The sequence below is a fragment of the Dicentrarchus labrax genome, unplaced genomic scaffold (assembly GCF_905237075.1).
Source record: "Dicentrarchus labrax unplaced genomic scaffold, dlabrax2021, whole genome shotgun sequence".
NCBI lineage: Eukaryota > Metazoa > Chordata > Actinopteri > Moronidae > Dicentrarchus > Dicentrarchus labrax.
The window spans coordinates 19,270,168-19,287,893 of record NW_026136722.1 but is presented as its reverse complement, the minus strand read 5'-3'; the positions used below and the strand labels follow the sequence as shown (position 1 = coordinate 19,287,893).

The 17,726-nt window shown below is 39.7% G+C and overlaps 2 protein-coding genes across 12 annotated transcripts in view; both read left to right on the top strand.

The window, feature by feature from the left end:
• Nucleotides 1-4,861, top strand: part of LOC127356652 (nuclear factor 7, brain) — a 181,119-nt gene extending 176,258 nt beyond the window's left edge. For both annotated transcript variants that reach the window (XM_051388614.1, XM_051388610.1), the window contains exon 2: nt 4,738-4,861. The gene's annotated coding sequence lies outside the window, so the exon portion shown is untranslated. The remainder of the gene's footprint in view (nt 1-4,737) is intronic.
• LOC127356631 (nuclear factor 7, brain-like) overlaps nt 1-15,995 on the top strand; it is a 192,625-nt gene extending 176,630 nt beyond the window's left edge. Inside the window, exons 1-3 of one of the 10 annotated variants that reach the window (XR_007882012.1) lie at nt 1,548-1,616; nt 1,827-3,389; nt 14,526-15,995. Coding sequence is in view for 8 of the 10 variants with exons in the window: in XM_051388557.1 (XP_051244517.1) it covers nt 12,668-12,791; nt 13,002-14,401 (1,524 nt within the window). In the remaining 2 variants the exon portion in view is untranslated. Of the gene's footprint in view, nt 1-1,547; nt 1,617-1,826; nt 3,390-12,652; nt 12,792-13,001 lie in introns of those variants that run through there. The other 9 variants (XR_007882013.1, XM_051388564.1, XM_051388566.1 and 6 more) reach the window with 9 other exon arrangements.
• Nucleotides 15,996-17,726: the final 1,731 nt, after the last annotated feature.

The following is a 17,726-nucleotide window of genomic DNA, read 5'->3' as shown; positions in this document are numbered from 1 at the left end:
TGGTGAAATTCCAGATTCTGTTGTCCCCCCCTAATCCCAGAATACAGCATGTTGTTTGTACACTTTGTTATAATCCCATGAACTGTTGTAGTGGTCCAACACCTGAGAGCTCTGGTTCAAAGTGGCCGCATTGTTTGTAGTTTAGTTGAACCTCTTTCAGGGGGTCTTGTTCCAGTGTAGGCGGATATCAGTGATGGTAACTCCGGTTCTGTTTAGAGAGCCGGTTCTTTCAGCTCCAAAGTGGCTCCTCAAATTTTTTGTTACTTAAATTAATGTATTACCAAATGATGTGTGAAATGAATTACTAATGTAAAAACATACATTATATCAAATATTTATTATTTATATGGCTTTATTAATAAACTCAACATGAAACAGAACATTTGCTATAAAATAAATGATAAAATACAAAAACAAAGACTCATCTCAATTAGACAAAAAGCTGCTCCGTATGAAATTTTAACTTTGCAGTCGACACTCTGCCCAAACTTTACTACGTTTCCTGTCACTCATTTTCCTCACCTTTCCAGTGTCTCTGTCTATGTAGCACAAAGTTCTCTCGCTCTCGTCTTCCTCCCTCCTGTTCGCGTGCTCACTGTACCGGGTGTGTCTGTAACCCCCCCTCCCCCCTCCTGCTCAGATACCACACATCCTGACCAATCACACGGCTTTAACAGAAAAAAACAAAAATTAGGACCCGACTCCCAATCAGGAGCCGGATCCCGTCGTTCACTACAAAGAGCCGGCTCTTAGAGCCCTGCAATGAGAGTGTGCAAGAGATGTCAATCATTGATCCCGATAGCTCCATATCGAGGCAAATATCGGAAAATATAGTGTACCTAAACCCCTTCCTGCTGAAAACCTCTGTATTTGGGTATTTAATAGTGTTGTTGATTGATTCAGGTCCAGATTTTGACATTTTAGTGGAAAGTATTTGAATTGTTCTCTCTGCATAGTGACCGCCCTCTACTGGTTGAAACTATTGCAGTTTCATTTTATTGTTGGCTGATCTGGAGGAAGGTGACATATGTGGTGGCAGCTTTAATCACCAACCAACTCCTGATTATATCAGACCAACTTAGAGTCTGACAAGAGTTGCTCATGGATAGTTAGCTCCATTAGCACTTAACTTTATAATTTTATTTAAATAAGTACCAAACAGAAACTTTTACAGAAAGCTGTAAATGTTCTTCTAGTGACTGTGAAAGCTCCATTGTACCCTCTTTGTTTCTGTGTTTGATATCAGTAGGAAATGAGGATTTAGTTTTTAAAAAACCTCAAAATCTGAAAATGTAAACGATCTTACTAGAACGACCAAAAGATATTAGTGAAATATAACTTTGACTTTATTGAGTCATTGTTTTTCATTTTCTCATAAAAGTTTCTTCAACATGATTTAAAAGAAAGTAAATTACACAATCAATTTGCTCTGGTCTTGTTTTCTACGTAACCTGATCTCAGAGCAGTGTGATGGATCATATTTCCCTTTAAAATGAGACACAGCATTGAGCTGACAAAGCTCCGCTCCTTATTGACATCACCTGAGACCAACCAGGAAACAGGTTGTTCCTGTTCAGTTCTCACTGAGGAGAGACACACAGACGGAGAGACAGACGGTAAGATTTACCTTCATTACAAATCTGTGACTTTAACTGAGGGAGAACAGTTACAGGACGAAGTACTGAAGTAAACTGAAGTAGTTCAACCTGCTGCTGACTGAAATAAACACTCAAAGACTCAAAGTGAAAGTAACTGATGCAACATTTTACAGCAGGGTGAGGAAACACAACTGAGTTCATGTTTAACGTGCTGTTTGCTGTTTCCAGCTGCACTCAGAGACAAAATGGCTTCCAGATTAGAGGAGGATTTCTGCTGTCCGGTCTGTCATGATGTCTTTAGAGATCCTGTTGTTCTGTCATGCAGCCACAGCTTCTGTAAAGACTGTCTGAAGAGCTGGTGGAAGGAGAAACAGACACGTGAGTGTCCAGTTTGTAAGAGGAGATCTTCGAAGCATGATCCACCTATAAGTCTGGCTTTAAAGAACCTGTGTGAGAGTTTCTTACAGGAGAGAGATCAGAGATCTTCAGAGGCTCTCTGCAGTCTGCACTCTGAGAAACTCAAACTCTTCTGTCTAGACCATCAGCAGCCAGTGTGTCACATCTGCAGAGATTCAGAAAAACACTCCAACCACAGATTCAGACCCATCGATGAAGCTGCACGACAACACAAGAAGGAACTTGAGGAAACTCTGGAGCTCTTAAAGGAGAAGTTGAAGGTTTGTGAAGGAGTTAAAGTGAAGTTTGATCAAACAGCAGAACACATGAAGGTCCAGGCCCAACACACAGAGAGGAAGATTAAGAAGCAGTTTAAGAAGATTCACCAGTTTCTAGAAGAGGAAGAGGAGGCCAGGCTGGCTGCACTGAGGGAGGAAGAGGAGCAGAAGAGTCAGATGATGAAGGAGAAGATGGAGGCTCTGAGCAGAGAGATAGCAGCTCTTTCAGACACAGTCAGAGCCACAGAGGAGGAGCTGAGAGCTGAAGACGTCTCATTCCTGAACAACTACAAGGCTGCAGTGGAAAGAGTCCAGCAGCGCCCCCTGCTGGAGGATCCACAGCTGCCCTCAGGAGCTCTGATAGACGAGGCCAAACACCTGGGCAACCTGACCTTCAACATCTGGAACAAGATGAAGGACATGGTCTCCTACAGTCCTGTGATTCTGGATCCAAACACTGCTTATCCAAAACTCATCCTGTCTGAAGATCTGACCAGTGTGAGAGTAGGAGAGAAACAGCAGCTTCCTGATAATCCAGAGAGGTTTAATTGGTTCTGCTCTGTTCTGGGCTCTGAGGGCTTTAACTCAGGGACTCACAGCTGGGATGTCGAGGTTGGAGACAATACAGTCTGGTTTCTGGGTGTGTTAGCAGAGTCTGTCCAAAGGAAGGGAGACAAACTGTCTGGATTCTGGAGAATAGGGTTCTATGACGGTAAATACTCAGCACGGTCACCAACAGCTCCACAAACTGATCTTGTATTTCAGAAGAAGGTCCAGAGGATCAGAGTGAATCTGGACTGGAACAGAGGAAAGCTGTTGTTCTCTGATCCTGATACTAACACACACATACACACCTTCACACACACTTTCACTGAGAGGATGTTTCCATACATTTTCACTATGGATAAAGTCCCACTGAAGATATTAGCAGTGAAGGTCAGTGTGACAGTGGAACAGAGCAGTTAGAAATAAAGAGGATGATTATATTCATGTTGTCCTCACTGCAGTGTAGCAACTGCAGATATACAACTAGCTAAACTCTTACTCTCAAATGAAGACTTGAGTCGTAGTAAGCTTTAGTTGCTCTTTACTGTGTCTCTTTCTCTCCTTTTACAAGGTCAGAGTGAAAACTGTAACAAAGACAAATATAAAAATTATCATTTAGCTCTGTAACATGTGCTCTCCTCATGTGAATAAGTGTAAATAAAAGGTTTTTAAATACAAATAAATCAAATGCCTTCTTCATGTAAATAATATTTGTTATCACTAATCATGAATGTAACTATGAAGTTATTCACTGACGACGACGTCAAAAAGTTCATTCGAATTTATGCCTGAAAGGCAACACAATATTCATGATGTTTATTTAGATGAAGAGAAAAGTCTCTGAATTGAACCTGTTAAACTGAAACCTGTTCCTCATTATTCCAACACTGCAGGAACAGACACATATTCTCAAATAGTATAAAATGTTCTGGTATTGAGAAAAAAATCTGCCAACTGAGCTGAATTTAAGAATTTGTGCCCTAATTAGCAAAGAAAATCTGACAATAAGACATAATTCCTTCAAACAGCAAAATAACAAACAGTGTCTTTGTCCTAAATTAAAGAACCAGAAATATTCTTATTTTCATAATTTTTTTAATCATTAAAACAATGAAAAACTATTTTCAACACAATAAAAAACAAAAAACATATTCTTTTTTTGTCTTTATATCTTCTTTTTTTCTGTTTTATTTTGTTATTAAATGTGTATTTCTTTTTTCTTATCTGATATTTTCTATCTGGAGCTGCTGTAACAAGTGAATTTCCCCATCTGGTATAAATAAAGTCTATCTTATCTTAGCTTTATATTAGCTGTAAGATCTTATTCAAGCAATGTTTTATTTTCTTAAAACCAGATTACTTTTCTCATGTAATTTCTCAGAAACAAGACTTTTTTTACTTTCATGAGATTTATTTGTGCACTGAACAATATGTTTATTATTCTTATTGTTTTGATTTGTTTTGTTGTTACTTTGTTTGAAAATCAGCTTTTTGTTTCTATTGTCGACCTTTTTCAGATGTAAAATTGTTTCATTTAGTTTCTGATCTTTATGTTTGGTTTTCTTTAAATCGATACTGTGTCATTTTATGTTACATTTTTATTATTTTGACTTGAAGACCAGCAACCAGTTTGTGGAAGCGGATGGATCCAAATAATTGATACAAATTAATCAATAACTGCATGTTTGAGCAGCAAAGTTTCCAGATTGTTTAATTCCACATATGAAGTGTTCACAATGTGTAAAATATTTGTTTAAATGATCTAAAGTATATGAACAATGTTCTGTTTGATGTGATGAAGTGGAGATGATTCAGTCTGTAACAGTGTTTTCATTCAGTTTCCATCAGTTGAATTCTGCTGTTAGTCATTCAGTCAGAGGAGAAGTTCTTCTATTTAAGGTGGACGTCTCATGTTTAAGGTGGAACGTCTCAGTTTGGGATCAGACTGTATGTAATGTTGCTGATTTCAGAACATTAATTAACATTAATGCTGAATGTACAATTACTCCTGTTTTTCATCAGTATAATAAAATATTATCTTTACTTTGTTGACATATTTCTTCATCCATTAATTCCTGATAATTAACCCCTCCGTCACTTTCTGAACACGATGCGTTCAGACACACTGCTGATAGGTCACCCAGTAAAATACACTTGCTATTGATAAAGTATCTCAGAATAATAAGAACTGGATATAGACTGAATATAAGATATAAACACTAAATTTGAAGAGAATCTACTTAAAACTAGTGAAATTATCTGTCCATGCAGCATGTTAATTTTACTTGATAAGAAATCTTGAAATAAGATTTTAAAATCTAGAAATAAGTAGTCCCTGATAAGTATTCAAAGTGTTAAAAAATAAGCTGAAAATAGTTATTTTTAGAATAAATTACTTGAAATTGAACTTAATACAGCCCAATAATAAGAGAAATATACTAAATATAATTATTTTCCCCCCTTTATTTGTACCAAATTACAGATTAAAAACATTGAATAGAAATTCCATTTTAAGTAAAAATGACTCAGTATAGTATGATTAAGCTGTATCTTGATACAAGTTGTCTCATCTTAAAATGAAACTAAATCCATATTAAAATTAGACCCAAAACCTTAAAACCAGTCCTTATTCCTAGACTACACATCTTGACTGACATACTGAAACCACAGCCAGGACTGCAAGATAAACATCCACATTTGTTTGTGAACACTGTCAGGGTTCCAACATCATAAAATCAAACACATTTTAAGTCCTTTTTTAGACCCCAAACAACAAAAATGTGACACTGCAATGTCAACAGTGTAAATCACATGTAATACACTGTACGTGCCAAACAATCCACAAGTAAGTCATGAAATTTTTTTTTTTTAAATTTTATGGACTAAACAAAGGAAAAGAAATTCGGCACTGCAAAGAATCAGATGTAATACATGATGTTTTATAACTAGGTTCGGGAACAAAGACCATGCCCTGCAATCAAGGCCGGATTAACCATATGGGCAACTGGGCAATTGCCCAGGGGCCCACGACCTCTAAAGGGCCCAGGGCAGTGAGGGCACAAGAAAAATATCTGGTTATATCTCGCTTATATGTTAAACTGTCCGTCGGAGCCGTTGTGCTGCACTTGTGCGCTGCACACAATCTCTGCCCCTGGCTGCCTGTGACTGTGACCGTGAGCTGAGACCCTCTCCTCATTGGTCAGCCCGTATGAGGCAGGTCAAAGGTGACGCCAATCAACATGCACTGAGCAGGTCGCGTGATGCAGGTAGCGCCGCTACACAACACAACTCAAAAAGTGCAAACATGGAGAAGCTAAATGGGAGCGCTAAACGGAAATTAAAATAGGAAAATGATATCAGGAACGCCGAAAATTTAAAATATATACTGAAAGTAGGGAATTTCTTCACGCTAGTAAACGTTAGCAACTGTTCTGCTAAGGCAGCATCCGTCAACGAGGACAGCTCAGCTAGCCAGGACACTTCTTCACTGCCGGCACAGCTCCGAGAGCGAAGAGCCCCCGGCGGCATCTTCAACCGACGGCCCGGATTCTGCTGCGAGTGCGACCGTTGAGGGAAGCGGTGATGGGTCTTGAGTCTCACCGCCATCTGAACCGCTCGTCGAGTCTGCGAGCAGCCCCTGTACGGTACAGGCTCCATGAAAATGCTGTACATTGTTTATTGTTGTTGAGAGAAAACAGGCAGATTTCAAAATGTTTATATTGCACTGTAACTGGATTGTCCTGTTGAATTCTGATTTCTGCTTAAAATGAGCTGAGGACCAAAATGCTACTTGATTCTAGGAGATTATGGATTTTTGTTTGTGTCTTGTCTGTGGACTTCCTCTGTGATGGCTCTATCAGTTCAATTTCTCATTTCTAACTTCCCTGTTCCGTCTTCTTCGGCTGCCTCTGCTCCTCCCATTCCAATACCGACCTTCTCAGGCGCACAGAGCGCGCCCACAAATACAATCCATGTATTTCTGGGAATGCTCCCAGCCACAAAACCCTTATTCTACTCCTGTTTCTTCATACGTAGCCCATGTTTCTCTTCCTTAACACACCTCCTTTTTTCCCCACAGGTCCAATGTAGCTCAATCGTGGGCTTTCCCACCCATCCTCCATGCATAATAATTTCGATCCAGCCTCCGCATTACCTCCAGCACGGCCAATCCTTCCTATCATCCCTGTGTCACCACTCTCAGATGACAGATTTCCGTCTCTCATTACGTGGACATCGCAATTTAATTCCGCACGCTGAACTTTTTAACTATAAATTAATCTTTCATGACTAACTCTTAAAACCTATACGTAATATATCTGTTTATGTTCGTTCAAATACTGGTTTGCCTCTTATTGCTGCAACAGTTAGTAGTTTTATTTCAGAGTCATCAGCGTGACATTAGTTTAGACTCATACGCATTGACATTGCCATTCAATACATTCGTCCGAACTTACCATCTCTCGTTTCGGCTCATCAGGGACCCAGTCGTCCCTTCGTTCCAGGGTCTGCTCTTCTTCCCTGTTGATACTTATTTAAGGATAAATAATCTTTCATGGCAAATTCTTAAAATGTATACGCAATATATCTTTCCACGTTCGTTCAATATACCGGTTCGCCTCTTAGTTCAGGCAAGCAGGAAGCCCTGCAACAGTTATTGGTTTTATTTCAGAGCTATCATTGTAACATTAGTTTACAGACATAAACGCGTCAACCTCGTCATTCAATACATCCGTCTTAACTCGTATCTCTCGCTTTGGCCCACCGGGACCCTGTCCTCCCTTCATTCCAGGGTCACCTCTCCTTCCCTGTTTATATTTATTTAACAATAATTAATCTGTTATGGCAAATTCTTAAAACATGTACGCAATATCTTTCTATGTTCATTTAAAATACCGGTTCGCCTCTTAGTCCAGACAAGCAAGAAGCCTCGCAACAGTTAAACATTTTTATTTCAGAGCCATCATTGTAACATTAGTTTTCAGACATATACGCGTTGACCTCGCCATTCAATACATCCGTCCACAAGCAACCCTCATATCCACAGAGAACCGTTAAATTGCATTCAGTCCAATTGAATGCAAACAGCCACTATCTACCCACTCTAAACAATGCATTGCAGTACAATTCACCTTCCTGTTCCCCTTTTTCCGCGACATTATTCGTTCATCGTTGCCCGATTGCAGATCAGAGCCGGGCGGTTACACGCCTCCGATACTCGACCCAGCCGTTCGCATCCCAAGGATGCCGGTTGCCTGCAACAATTCAATCAGGGAACTTACGGGTGCTCACAATATCCAGAACCACTGGCGTTCCCTTCCCTGAATCACAACCAACGAGGCGCGGCCCCGTCCCATCCAACCACAACACACCTTCACAGCTTCTTTGACCCGAACCTACCTCAAAACCAACGTAGCCCTGCTTTTCCGCCATATGCCCCCCCATCCATCACCCCCAAATCCCAACGTTCAACCACAGCTCTTGTTCTAAGGGCGTCGACAAGAGAAACAGACCAGTCCTCTACCATGCCAAGAGGCCGGTTCGTAACAATTCCAACAACTTCAGAAGCAACATCTCAAGTTGCCATTTGCTCCTCACCTGCTCCTTCTGCAGCAGAGCACATGCAAGACCTGCATGTCCCCATAATCCAACTAAACACAGCCTGCATAAGTATCTGAATACACCAATAAAAATCAACGCTCGTGCCACCCAGATCGACAGGTTGTTAACCACCTACAACGATTTACACAGCCTTTACCTAGGTATACAGGTCACGCCAGATTCCTCATACATGCCACAACTCTGTCAGCCACCTCCGAGCCCAACATAGTTGATAAATTCCCGGACAGAGAAAATAAAGACGCATTCACAATGTGTCCATTCCCCAGTCCACCGTTCCCTACATTCAGAATCAATCCAACCCACGTTGCTTCACGAACATGACACACCAGACGACGCAAATTATGGCACCAGTTCCTCCCACCACGTAATGGCATTTTATTCTTTTACGACTACCACATCACTAAGCTGGAACACGTCCAGCTCTTCACATATGCAGCACCTCCCACCAAAGTTGCTAATTGTGGCAGGTGGTTTTCAGCCTAGCGGCTGCTTGACTTCTCATCCCTTTCTTCTTCCTCTGCTATCTGCAGTCATTCTTTGGGGTCACTAATGGTCCAATAAAATCATTACCACCACCATTCAACATCATAAACAAGGGACCAGTCCCACTGCCTTCACATAATGCAGTTCAGGCATTCCCTTGCATCCGGGCCACATCCACTGCTCCCAGGCAGGGAATCCCAGATATCGGCAATAAACCCCTTGGCAGATGGTCTTCTCGAGCATATCTCACGTACGTCTGTTATAACCTAAAAACGATATCAAACACGCATACGAATCGATTCGAAGTCTTTTTGGGGGCTCTCTACAAGAGATACGAAGAGACAGTTCCCCCACTCAGAGTCTCGCAACCCACTCAGTTCCCTCTTACATCGCACCGAACCCCTCCATCCATTCATCGATCCGCCAACCGATCTTCATTCCTCCGACCTCATCCATCCCTCATCCCTCGAACCTACCTCCATCCCTCATCCCTCGAACCTACCTTCATCCCTCGAACCTACCTTCACCCCTCATCCCTCAGTATACCACATTGGTTCACATTTGTTCATTATGTGCAATAAACTTTTCTTATTTCATACATTCGATGGCGTGGTCGTTGTACTGTAAATGCCAAAAAGACAATCCAAGAAAAATAAAACTCATAAAATGCACAGTTACGTCTCAGTTAAAGTGCCATATAAGACCTCTGGAAAATGCAAAAAAAGAAAACCTTGTAAGGATGTGTGGGACCTCACCTACACAACTTGTGTTATGTGCTAGCCAAGTGATGAACAAAACAAGCTAAGGCACAGCAAACAAAAAGCAAAACAACTGACCTGACACAATCCTTCTCACCATTCACCTATTTTTCAATGAACGACTTCCATTCAGCTTTTTTATATGCGGCAGTGGCGTCTTGATCGTGGATGGCATCACCAATTACCACGGTCTGAATGACAGAGACGACCGTTGCAACACACTTTGGGTATGTCAAGTGCAAAGTGTAGTAGTACGCCGTTAACAGCCAAATTCCTTCCCAAAAATCCTCCTGGGGGAGGTTGCAGACTGGCCTGTTTCCCACAGCAACGATGCTGGTCGTTCCATCAAAAAGTAGCACTGGGGAGGAGAGAGGCTGCTTCTCCAGGTAGAGCCCAGGGTCCTCGCCAGGCTGGAACAGAACGATAAGGACAATATGGTGGAGAGTGTGAACATTACAACACGGCTACTTGTGTTAACCGCGGTTTTGTCTCTGAATAACAAGGCGTTCCTGGGTTAAGTAGGTTAACGTACTCACCTTGAATAAGTTTGCACAAGTTTTTCAGCGGTGTCGTTTCTTTCAGAGCGGGAAATCGCTTCAACCACGCTAGACGCAAATGACTGACATCATGAACTGAGCATGTGCAGAAAATGCTAAAACATACTACAAATATTAAAAATACGTTTTAAAATACCACATTTATCCTTAAAATCATATTACACGGACGCACCCTCTGTATCTGACGACTGCAGGGGGAGCAGCCTGCTTGTCGCTCACCGACATACTATATAAAATATCATAGCTCATGTGAAAAACAGACAAAACATTAAAATAATACAGAATCAGCTGCTGAATATTTTAAACACCAGATTAGGATCTGATTGTTGAACATCAGCCTGTTGCATCTCTACTGTAAATGTGTAATTGTATCTAAGGTTGTATAGTTTCTCTTTGTTTCAACATGTTTGAAGTCAGTCATTGAGGCCTTATATGTGATTCTTAAATCAAGCAACTTGAATTGTGACTGAATCTTGAATCAAGTTTTATTTTGGTGAAAGAACTAATTTAGCTTATTTTAAGAGTTATTCACTCCGTTTTAAGATTCCTCGACTAAAACAGACATAAAAGACGTGTTCATGCTCAATTTGAGATTATACTGTAAAATGACAAATTAAAAATGAGTAAATAACTTTTAAAACGAGGCAAATTATCTATGATGTCTAAAAATGAGATTTTAAATCTTGGCAAGTGCCACATAATTTGCAGTGTGTGTGTGTGTGTGTGTGTGTGTGTGTGTGTGTGTGTGTGTGTGTGTGATCACCCTGTGGAGGCTCTTTATTAAAACACCTGTTGGGTTTCTCTGGAAGAAACACTGACGACAGTGACCAAAGAGTGTGTGCTGACACTTTGTCTTAAATGAAGGAACCAGAAACTTATTATCATTTTTTAACACAATTAAAACTAAACAGCTGCTTCATTTCCAACACTGGGACCAGACGACTTTCTCTTAAACTGAGAAGTTGTGCAAATGCTCTTACTCTGAAAATAAAGACAATAATCTGGTTCCTCTGCTGGGATATTATGCAACCATTGTTGTTACTGGTTAAATCCACCTCAATATTAGATGTTAGATCTTATTAAGACAATGTTCCATATATTTTATTAAAATCAGATTCTAATACAAAACATGATTGAGAAAACAAACCAAACAAAAACATTGGTGAAATTCCAGATCCTGTTGTCCCCCCTAATCCCAGAATACAGCATGTTGTTTGTACACTTTGTTATAATCCCATGAACTGTTGTAGTGCTCCAACACCTGAGAGCTCTGGTTCAAAGTGGCCGCATTGTTTGTAGTCGAGTTGGGCCTCTTTCAGGGGGTCTTGTTCCAGTGTAGGCGGGTATCAGTGATGGTAACTCCGGTTCTTTTTAGAGAGCCGGTTCTTTCACCTCCAAAGTGGCTCCTCAGATTTTTTGTTACTTAAATTAATGTATTACCAAATGATGTGTGAAATGAATTACTAATGTAAAAACATACATTATATCAAATATTTATTATTTATATGGCTTTATTAATAAACTCAACATGGAACAGAACATTTGCTATAAAATAAATGATAAAATACAAAAACAAAGACTCATCTCAATTAGACAAAAAGCTGCTCCGTATGAAATTTTAACTTTGCAGTCGACACTCTGCCCAAACTTTACTACGTTTCCTGTCACTCATTTTCCTCACCTTTCCAGTGTCTCTGTCTATGTAGCACAAAGTTCTCTCGCTCTCGTCTACCTCCCTCCTGTTCGCGTGCTCACTGTACCGTGTGTGTCTGTAACCCCCCCTCTGTATTTGGGTATTTAATAGTGTTGTTGATTGATTCAGGTCCAGATTTTGACATTTTAGTGGAAAGTATTTGAATTGTTCTCTCTGCATAGTGACCGCCCTCTACTGGTTGAAACTATTGCAGTTTCATTTTATTGTTGGCTGATCTGGAGGAAGGTGACATATGTGGTGGCAGCTTTAATCACCAACCAACTCCTGATTATATCAGACCAACTTAGAGTCTGACAAGAGTTGCTCATGGACAGTTAGCTCCATTAGCACTGCTATACTTACTTAACTTTAGTATTTTATTTAAATAAGTACCAAACAGAAACTTTTACAGAAAGCTGTGAATGTTCTTCTAGTGACTGTGAAAGCTCCGATGTACCCTCTTTGTTTCTGTGTTTCATACTTTGATATCAGTAGGAAATGAGGATTTAGTTTTTTAAAATATCTCAAAATCTGAAAATGTAAACGATCTTACTAGAACGACCAAAAGATATTAGTGAAATATAACTTTGACTTTATTGAGTCATTATTTTTAATTTTCTCATAAAAGTTTCTTCAACATGATTTAAAAGAAAGTAAATTACACAATCAATTTGCTCTGGTCTTGTTTTCTACGTAACCTGATCTCAGAGCAGTGTGATGGATCATATTTCCCTTTAAAATGAGACACAGCATTGAGCTGACAAAGCTCCGCCCCTTATTGACATCACCTGAGACCAACCAGGAAACAGGTTGTTCCTGTTCAGTTCTCACTGAGGAGAGACACACAGACGGAGAGACAGACGGTAAGATTTACCTTCATTACAAATCTGTGACTTTAACTGAGGGAGAACAGTTACAGGATGAAGTACTGAAGTAAACTGAAGTAGTTCAACCTGCTGCTGACTGAAATAAACACTCAAAGACTCAAAGTGAAAGTAACTGATGCAACATTTTACAGCAGGGTGAGGAAACACAACTGAGTTAATGTTTAACGTGCTGTTTGCTGTTTCCAGCTGCACTCAGAGACAAAATGGCTTCCAGATTAGAGGAGGATCTCTGCTGTCCGGTCTGTCATGATGTCTTTAGAGATCCTGTTGTTCTGTCATGCAGCCACAGCTTCTGTAAAGACTGTCTGAAGAGCTGGTGGACAGAGAAACAGACACGTGAGTGTCCAGTTTGTAAGAGAAGATCTTCAAAGGTTGAACCACCCTGTAATCTGACTTTAAAGAACCTGTGTGAGAGTTTCTTACAGGAGAGAGATCAGAGATCTTCAGAGGCTCTCTGCAGTCTGCACTCTGAGAAACTCAAACTCTTCTGTCTGGACCATCAGCAGCCAGTGTGTGTCGTCTGCAGAGATTCAGAAAAACACACCAACCACAGAATCAGACCCATCGATGAAGCTGCACGACAACACAAGAGGAACCTTCAGGAAACTCTGGAGCCCTTAAAGGAGAAGTTAAAGGTTTGTGAAGGAGTTAAAGTGAAGTTTGATCAAACAGCAGAACACATGAAGGTCCAGGCCCGACGCACAGAGAGGAAGATTAAGGAGCAGTTTAAGAAGCTTCACCAGTTTCTAGAAGAGGAAGAGGAGGCCAGGCTGGCTGCACTGAGGGAGGAAGAGGAGCAGAAGAGTCAAATGATGAAGGAGAAGATGGAGGCTCTGAGCAGAGAGATAGCAGCTCTTTCAGACACAGTCAGAGCCACAGAGGAGGAGCTGAGACCTGAAGACGTCTCATCCCTGAACAACTACAAGGCTGCAGTGGAAAGAGTCCAGCAGCGCCCCCTGCTGGAGGATCCACAGCTGCCCTCAGGAGCTCTGATAGACGAGGCCAAACACCTGGGCAACCTGACCTTCAACATCTGGAACAAGATGAAGGACATGGTCTCCTACAGTCCTGTGATTCTGGACCCAAACACTGCTAATCCAGAACTCATCCTGTCTGAAGATCTGACCAGTGTGAGAGGAGGAGATGAACAGCAGCTTCCTGATAATCCAGAGAGGATTGATCTGTACTGCTCTGTTCTGGGCTCTGAGGGCTTTAACTCAGGGACTCACAGCTGGGATGTCGAGGTTGGAGACAGTACATTCTGGGGACTAGGTGTGACAGCAGAGTCTGCCCAGAGGAAGGGACTCATACCGTCTGGATTCTGGAGAATAGGGTTCTATAAAGGTAAATACTCAGTGCGGTCACCACCAGCTCCATCAACTGATCTTGTAGTTCAGAAGAAGGTCCAGAGGATCAGAGTGAATCTGGACTGGAACAGAGGAAAGCTGTCGTTCTCTGATCCTGATACTAACACACACATACACACCTTCAAACACACTTTCACTGAGAGGTTGTTTCCATACATTATCACTGGGGATGAAGTCCCACTGAAGATATTACCAGTGAAGGTCAGTGTGACAGTGTAACAGAGCAGTTAGAGATAAAGAGGATGATTATATTCATGTTGTCCTCACTTCCTCTCAAATGAAGACTTGAGTCGTAGTAAGCTTTAGTTGCTCTTTACTGTGGCTCTTTGTCTCATTTTACAAGGTCAGAGTGAAAACTGTAACAAAGACAAATATAAAAATTATCATTTAGCTCTGTAACATGTGCTTTAAAGTGTAAATAAAACGTTTTTAAATACAAATAAATCAAATGCCTTCTTCATGTAAATAATATTTGTTATCACTAACTTAAGAATGTAACTATGAAGTTATTCACTGACGACGACGTCAAAAAGTTCATTCGAATTTATGCCTGAAAGGCAACACAATATTCATGATGTTTATTTCTTAAAGATAAAAGTCTCTGAATTGAACCTGTTAAACTGAAACCTGTTCCTCATTATTCCAACACTGCAGGAACAGACAGACATTCTTAAATATTATAAAATGTTCTGGTATTGAGAAAAAAATCTGCCAATTGAGCTGAATTTAAGAATTTGTACCCTGATTAGCAAAGAAAATCTTAGAATAAGACACAATTCCTTCAAACAGCAAAATAACAAACAGTGTCTTTGTCCTAAATTAAAGAACCAGAGATATTCTTATTTTCATCATTTTTTATTAAAACAATGAAAAACTAAACAGTCGATTCATTTTCAACACAATAAAAAACAAAAAACATATTCTATTTTTTGTCTTTATATCTTCTTTTTTTCTGTTTTATTTTGTTATTTAATGTGTATTTCTTTTTTCTTATCTGATATTTTCTATCTGGAGCTGCTGTAACAAGTGAATTTCCCCATCTGGTATAAATAAAGTCTATCTTATCTTAGCTTTATATTAGCTGTAAGATCTTATTAAAGCAATGTTTTATTTTCTTAAAACCAGATCACTTTTCTCATGTTGTTTCTCAGAAACAAGACTTTTTTTACTTTCATGAGATTTATTTGTGCACTGAACAACATGTTTATTATTCTTATTGTTTTGATTTGTTTTGTTGTTACTTTGTTTGAAAATCAGCTTTTTGTTTCTATTGTCGACCTTTTTCAGATGTAAAATTGTTTCATTTAGTTTCTGATCTTTATGTTTGGTTTTCTTTTAATTGATACTGTGTCATTTTATGTTACATTTTTATTAATTTGACTTAAAGATCAGCAACCAGTTTGTGGAAGCTGATGGATCCAAATAATTGATCCAAATTAATCAATAACTGCATGTTTGAGCTGCAAAGTTTCCAGATTGTTTAATTCCACTTATGAAATGTTCACAATGTGTAAAATATAAGTTTAAATGATCTAAAGTATATGAACAATGTTCTGTTTGATGTGATGAAGTGGAGATGATTCAGTCTGTAACAGTGTTTTCATTCAGTTTCCATCAGTTGAATTCTGCTGTTAGTCATTCAGTCAGAGGAGAAGTTCTTCTATTTAAGGTGGACGTCTCATGTTTAAGGTGGAACGTCTCAGTTTGGGTTCAGACTGTATGTAATGTTGCTGATTTCAGAACATTAATTAACATTAATGCTGAATGTACAATAACTCCTGTTTTTCATCAGTATAATAAAATATTATCTTTACTTTGTTGTCATATTTCTTCATCCATTAATTCCTGATAATTAACCCCTCCATCACTTTATGAACACGATGCGTTCAGACACACTGCTGATAGGTCACCAATTAAAATACACTTTGCTATTGATAAAGTATCTCAGAATAATAAGAAACTCTCTCAACATATTGAAGTAGTATCACAAAGTCAATATTTCTTAGTTATTTTATGATTTTAATAAGGTGTACAGTTTAGACCTGTTCTATTTGAAAAGTGCCGCGATATAACTTTTGTTATGATTTTTTGCTGTACAAATAAAATGTAATTGAATTGAAGGACATCAGAGTAAAAACAAAAAAATATGTAACTTTAATTACATATTAATCCTGGTCAGAGCGAGATTTGCACGAGCTGACGTTGATTAGTCACATAAAGTAGGAATAGAGGTTGGAAACACTGCATTCATCTTTAACTTACATTTACCTCGTTTTAGCCTCGTAAAATATCAACATCCAATATTTTAACGTTATATATGACAAAAATAAAATAAAAGCACAGTAGTTACCCTTTAATATATCCTATAGTCTGCTTTCAAGTATTTAGGTAAATACTATATAATAGTCATTTTAAATTGTTGATTTTTAATATTTTGACTTAACAAACACTGATTTTATTTGGAAAATCAACTTAATTGATGAACATAATGTTATGTTTGTCTGTTAGCAGTTAGCAGAACTATTAGCTGAGCTGTAATACCTGTAGTTACCTGCTGTGTCTGTTGGTTCTTCGTCCCGTCTGATCTGAACACACACGAACAGTTGGATCTTCAGTGTCTGCAGTTTGTTGTTGGATGTGATGTTTGTGCAACACATTCACTAAAATGTACACGCTGTGACATCCAGACGGGCCTTTGGACGGGCTGTGGTCCCACCGCATGTAGGGGCCCACATGGCCCTTCAGTCCAGGGCCAACACACACACACACACACACACACACACACACACACACACACACACACACACACAGAGCTCAACACCAGTTCCAACCTCCACCGTCTGCTCTGCCTCCGTGACCGGCCTATGAATGTACACATGTTGTGTGTGTGTGTGTGTGTGTGTGTGTGTGTGTGTGTGTGTGTCTGGTCTTTTTCTGTGCTGCGTTTGGAGGCAGCAGGTGTCTGTTTATGTGGAGTCATACAGTACTGTTAGCATGAATTACAGGTGTCTGATCCAGCACAGGTGTGTGTGTGTATGTGTGTGTGTGTGTGTGTGTGTGTGTGTGTGTGTGTGTGTGTGTGTGTGTGGGCATCTGTCGTGGTTGGCAGCAGATGACAGTGGAGGCTCCTCTATGGGAGGAAGAGTTCATCTCTGTCTGAATACTTGCACACAAACACTGATTTCATTCAGAAATTCAACTTAATTGATGAACATAAATGTTATTTTTGTGTTTTATGTGACAACAGAACTCATCAGCAAACACTAAACATGAGCAAACCTTTACAATAATACAACCAATATAACTCTAATATCAACCCCTAATGTACATATTCACATCCAGGTGTGTTGGCTAATACTGGAAACAAACATTTCCTTGCCAATGCCTCAAATAGCATTAGCTTATAGCTTTTTCAAGATGTCTTTGACCAATAGAGTGAGATACTGAGAACAGATGGACAAAGAGGAGGTGCAGTCTAGATAATGCTCCTTGTAATAATCCTACAAACACGTCAATTGGTTTCTTGGTTTATTTGGAGAAAATT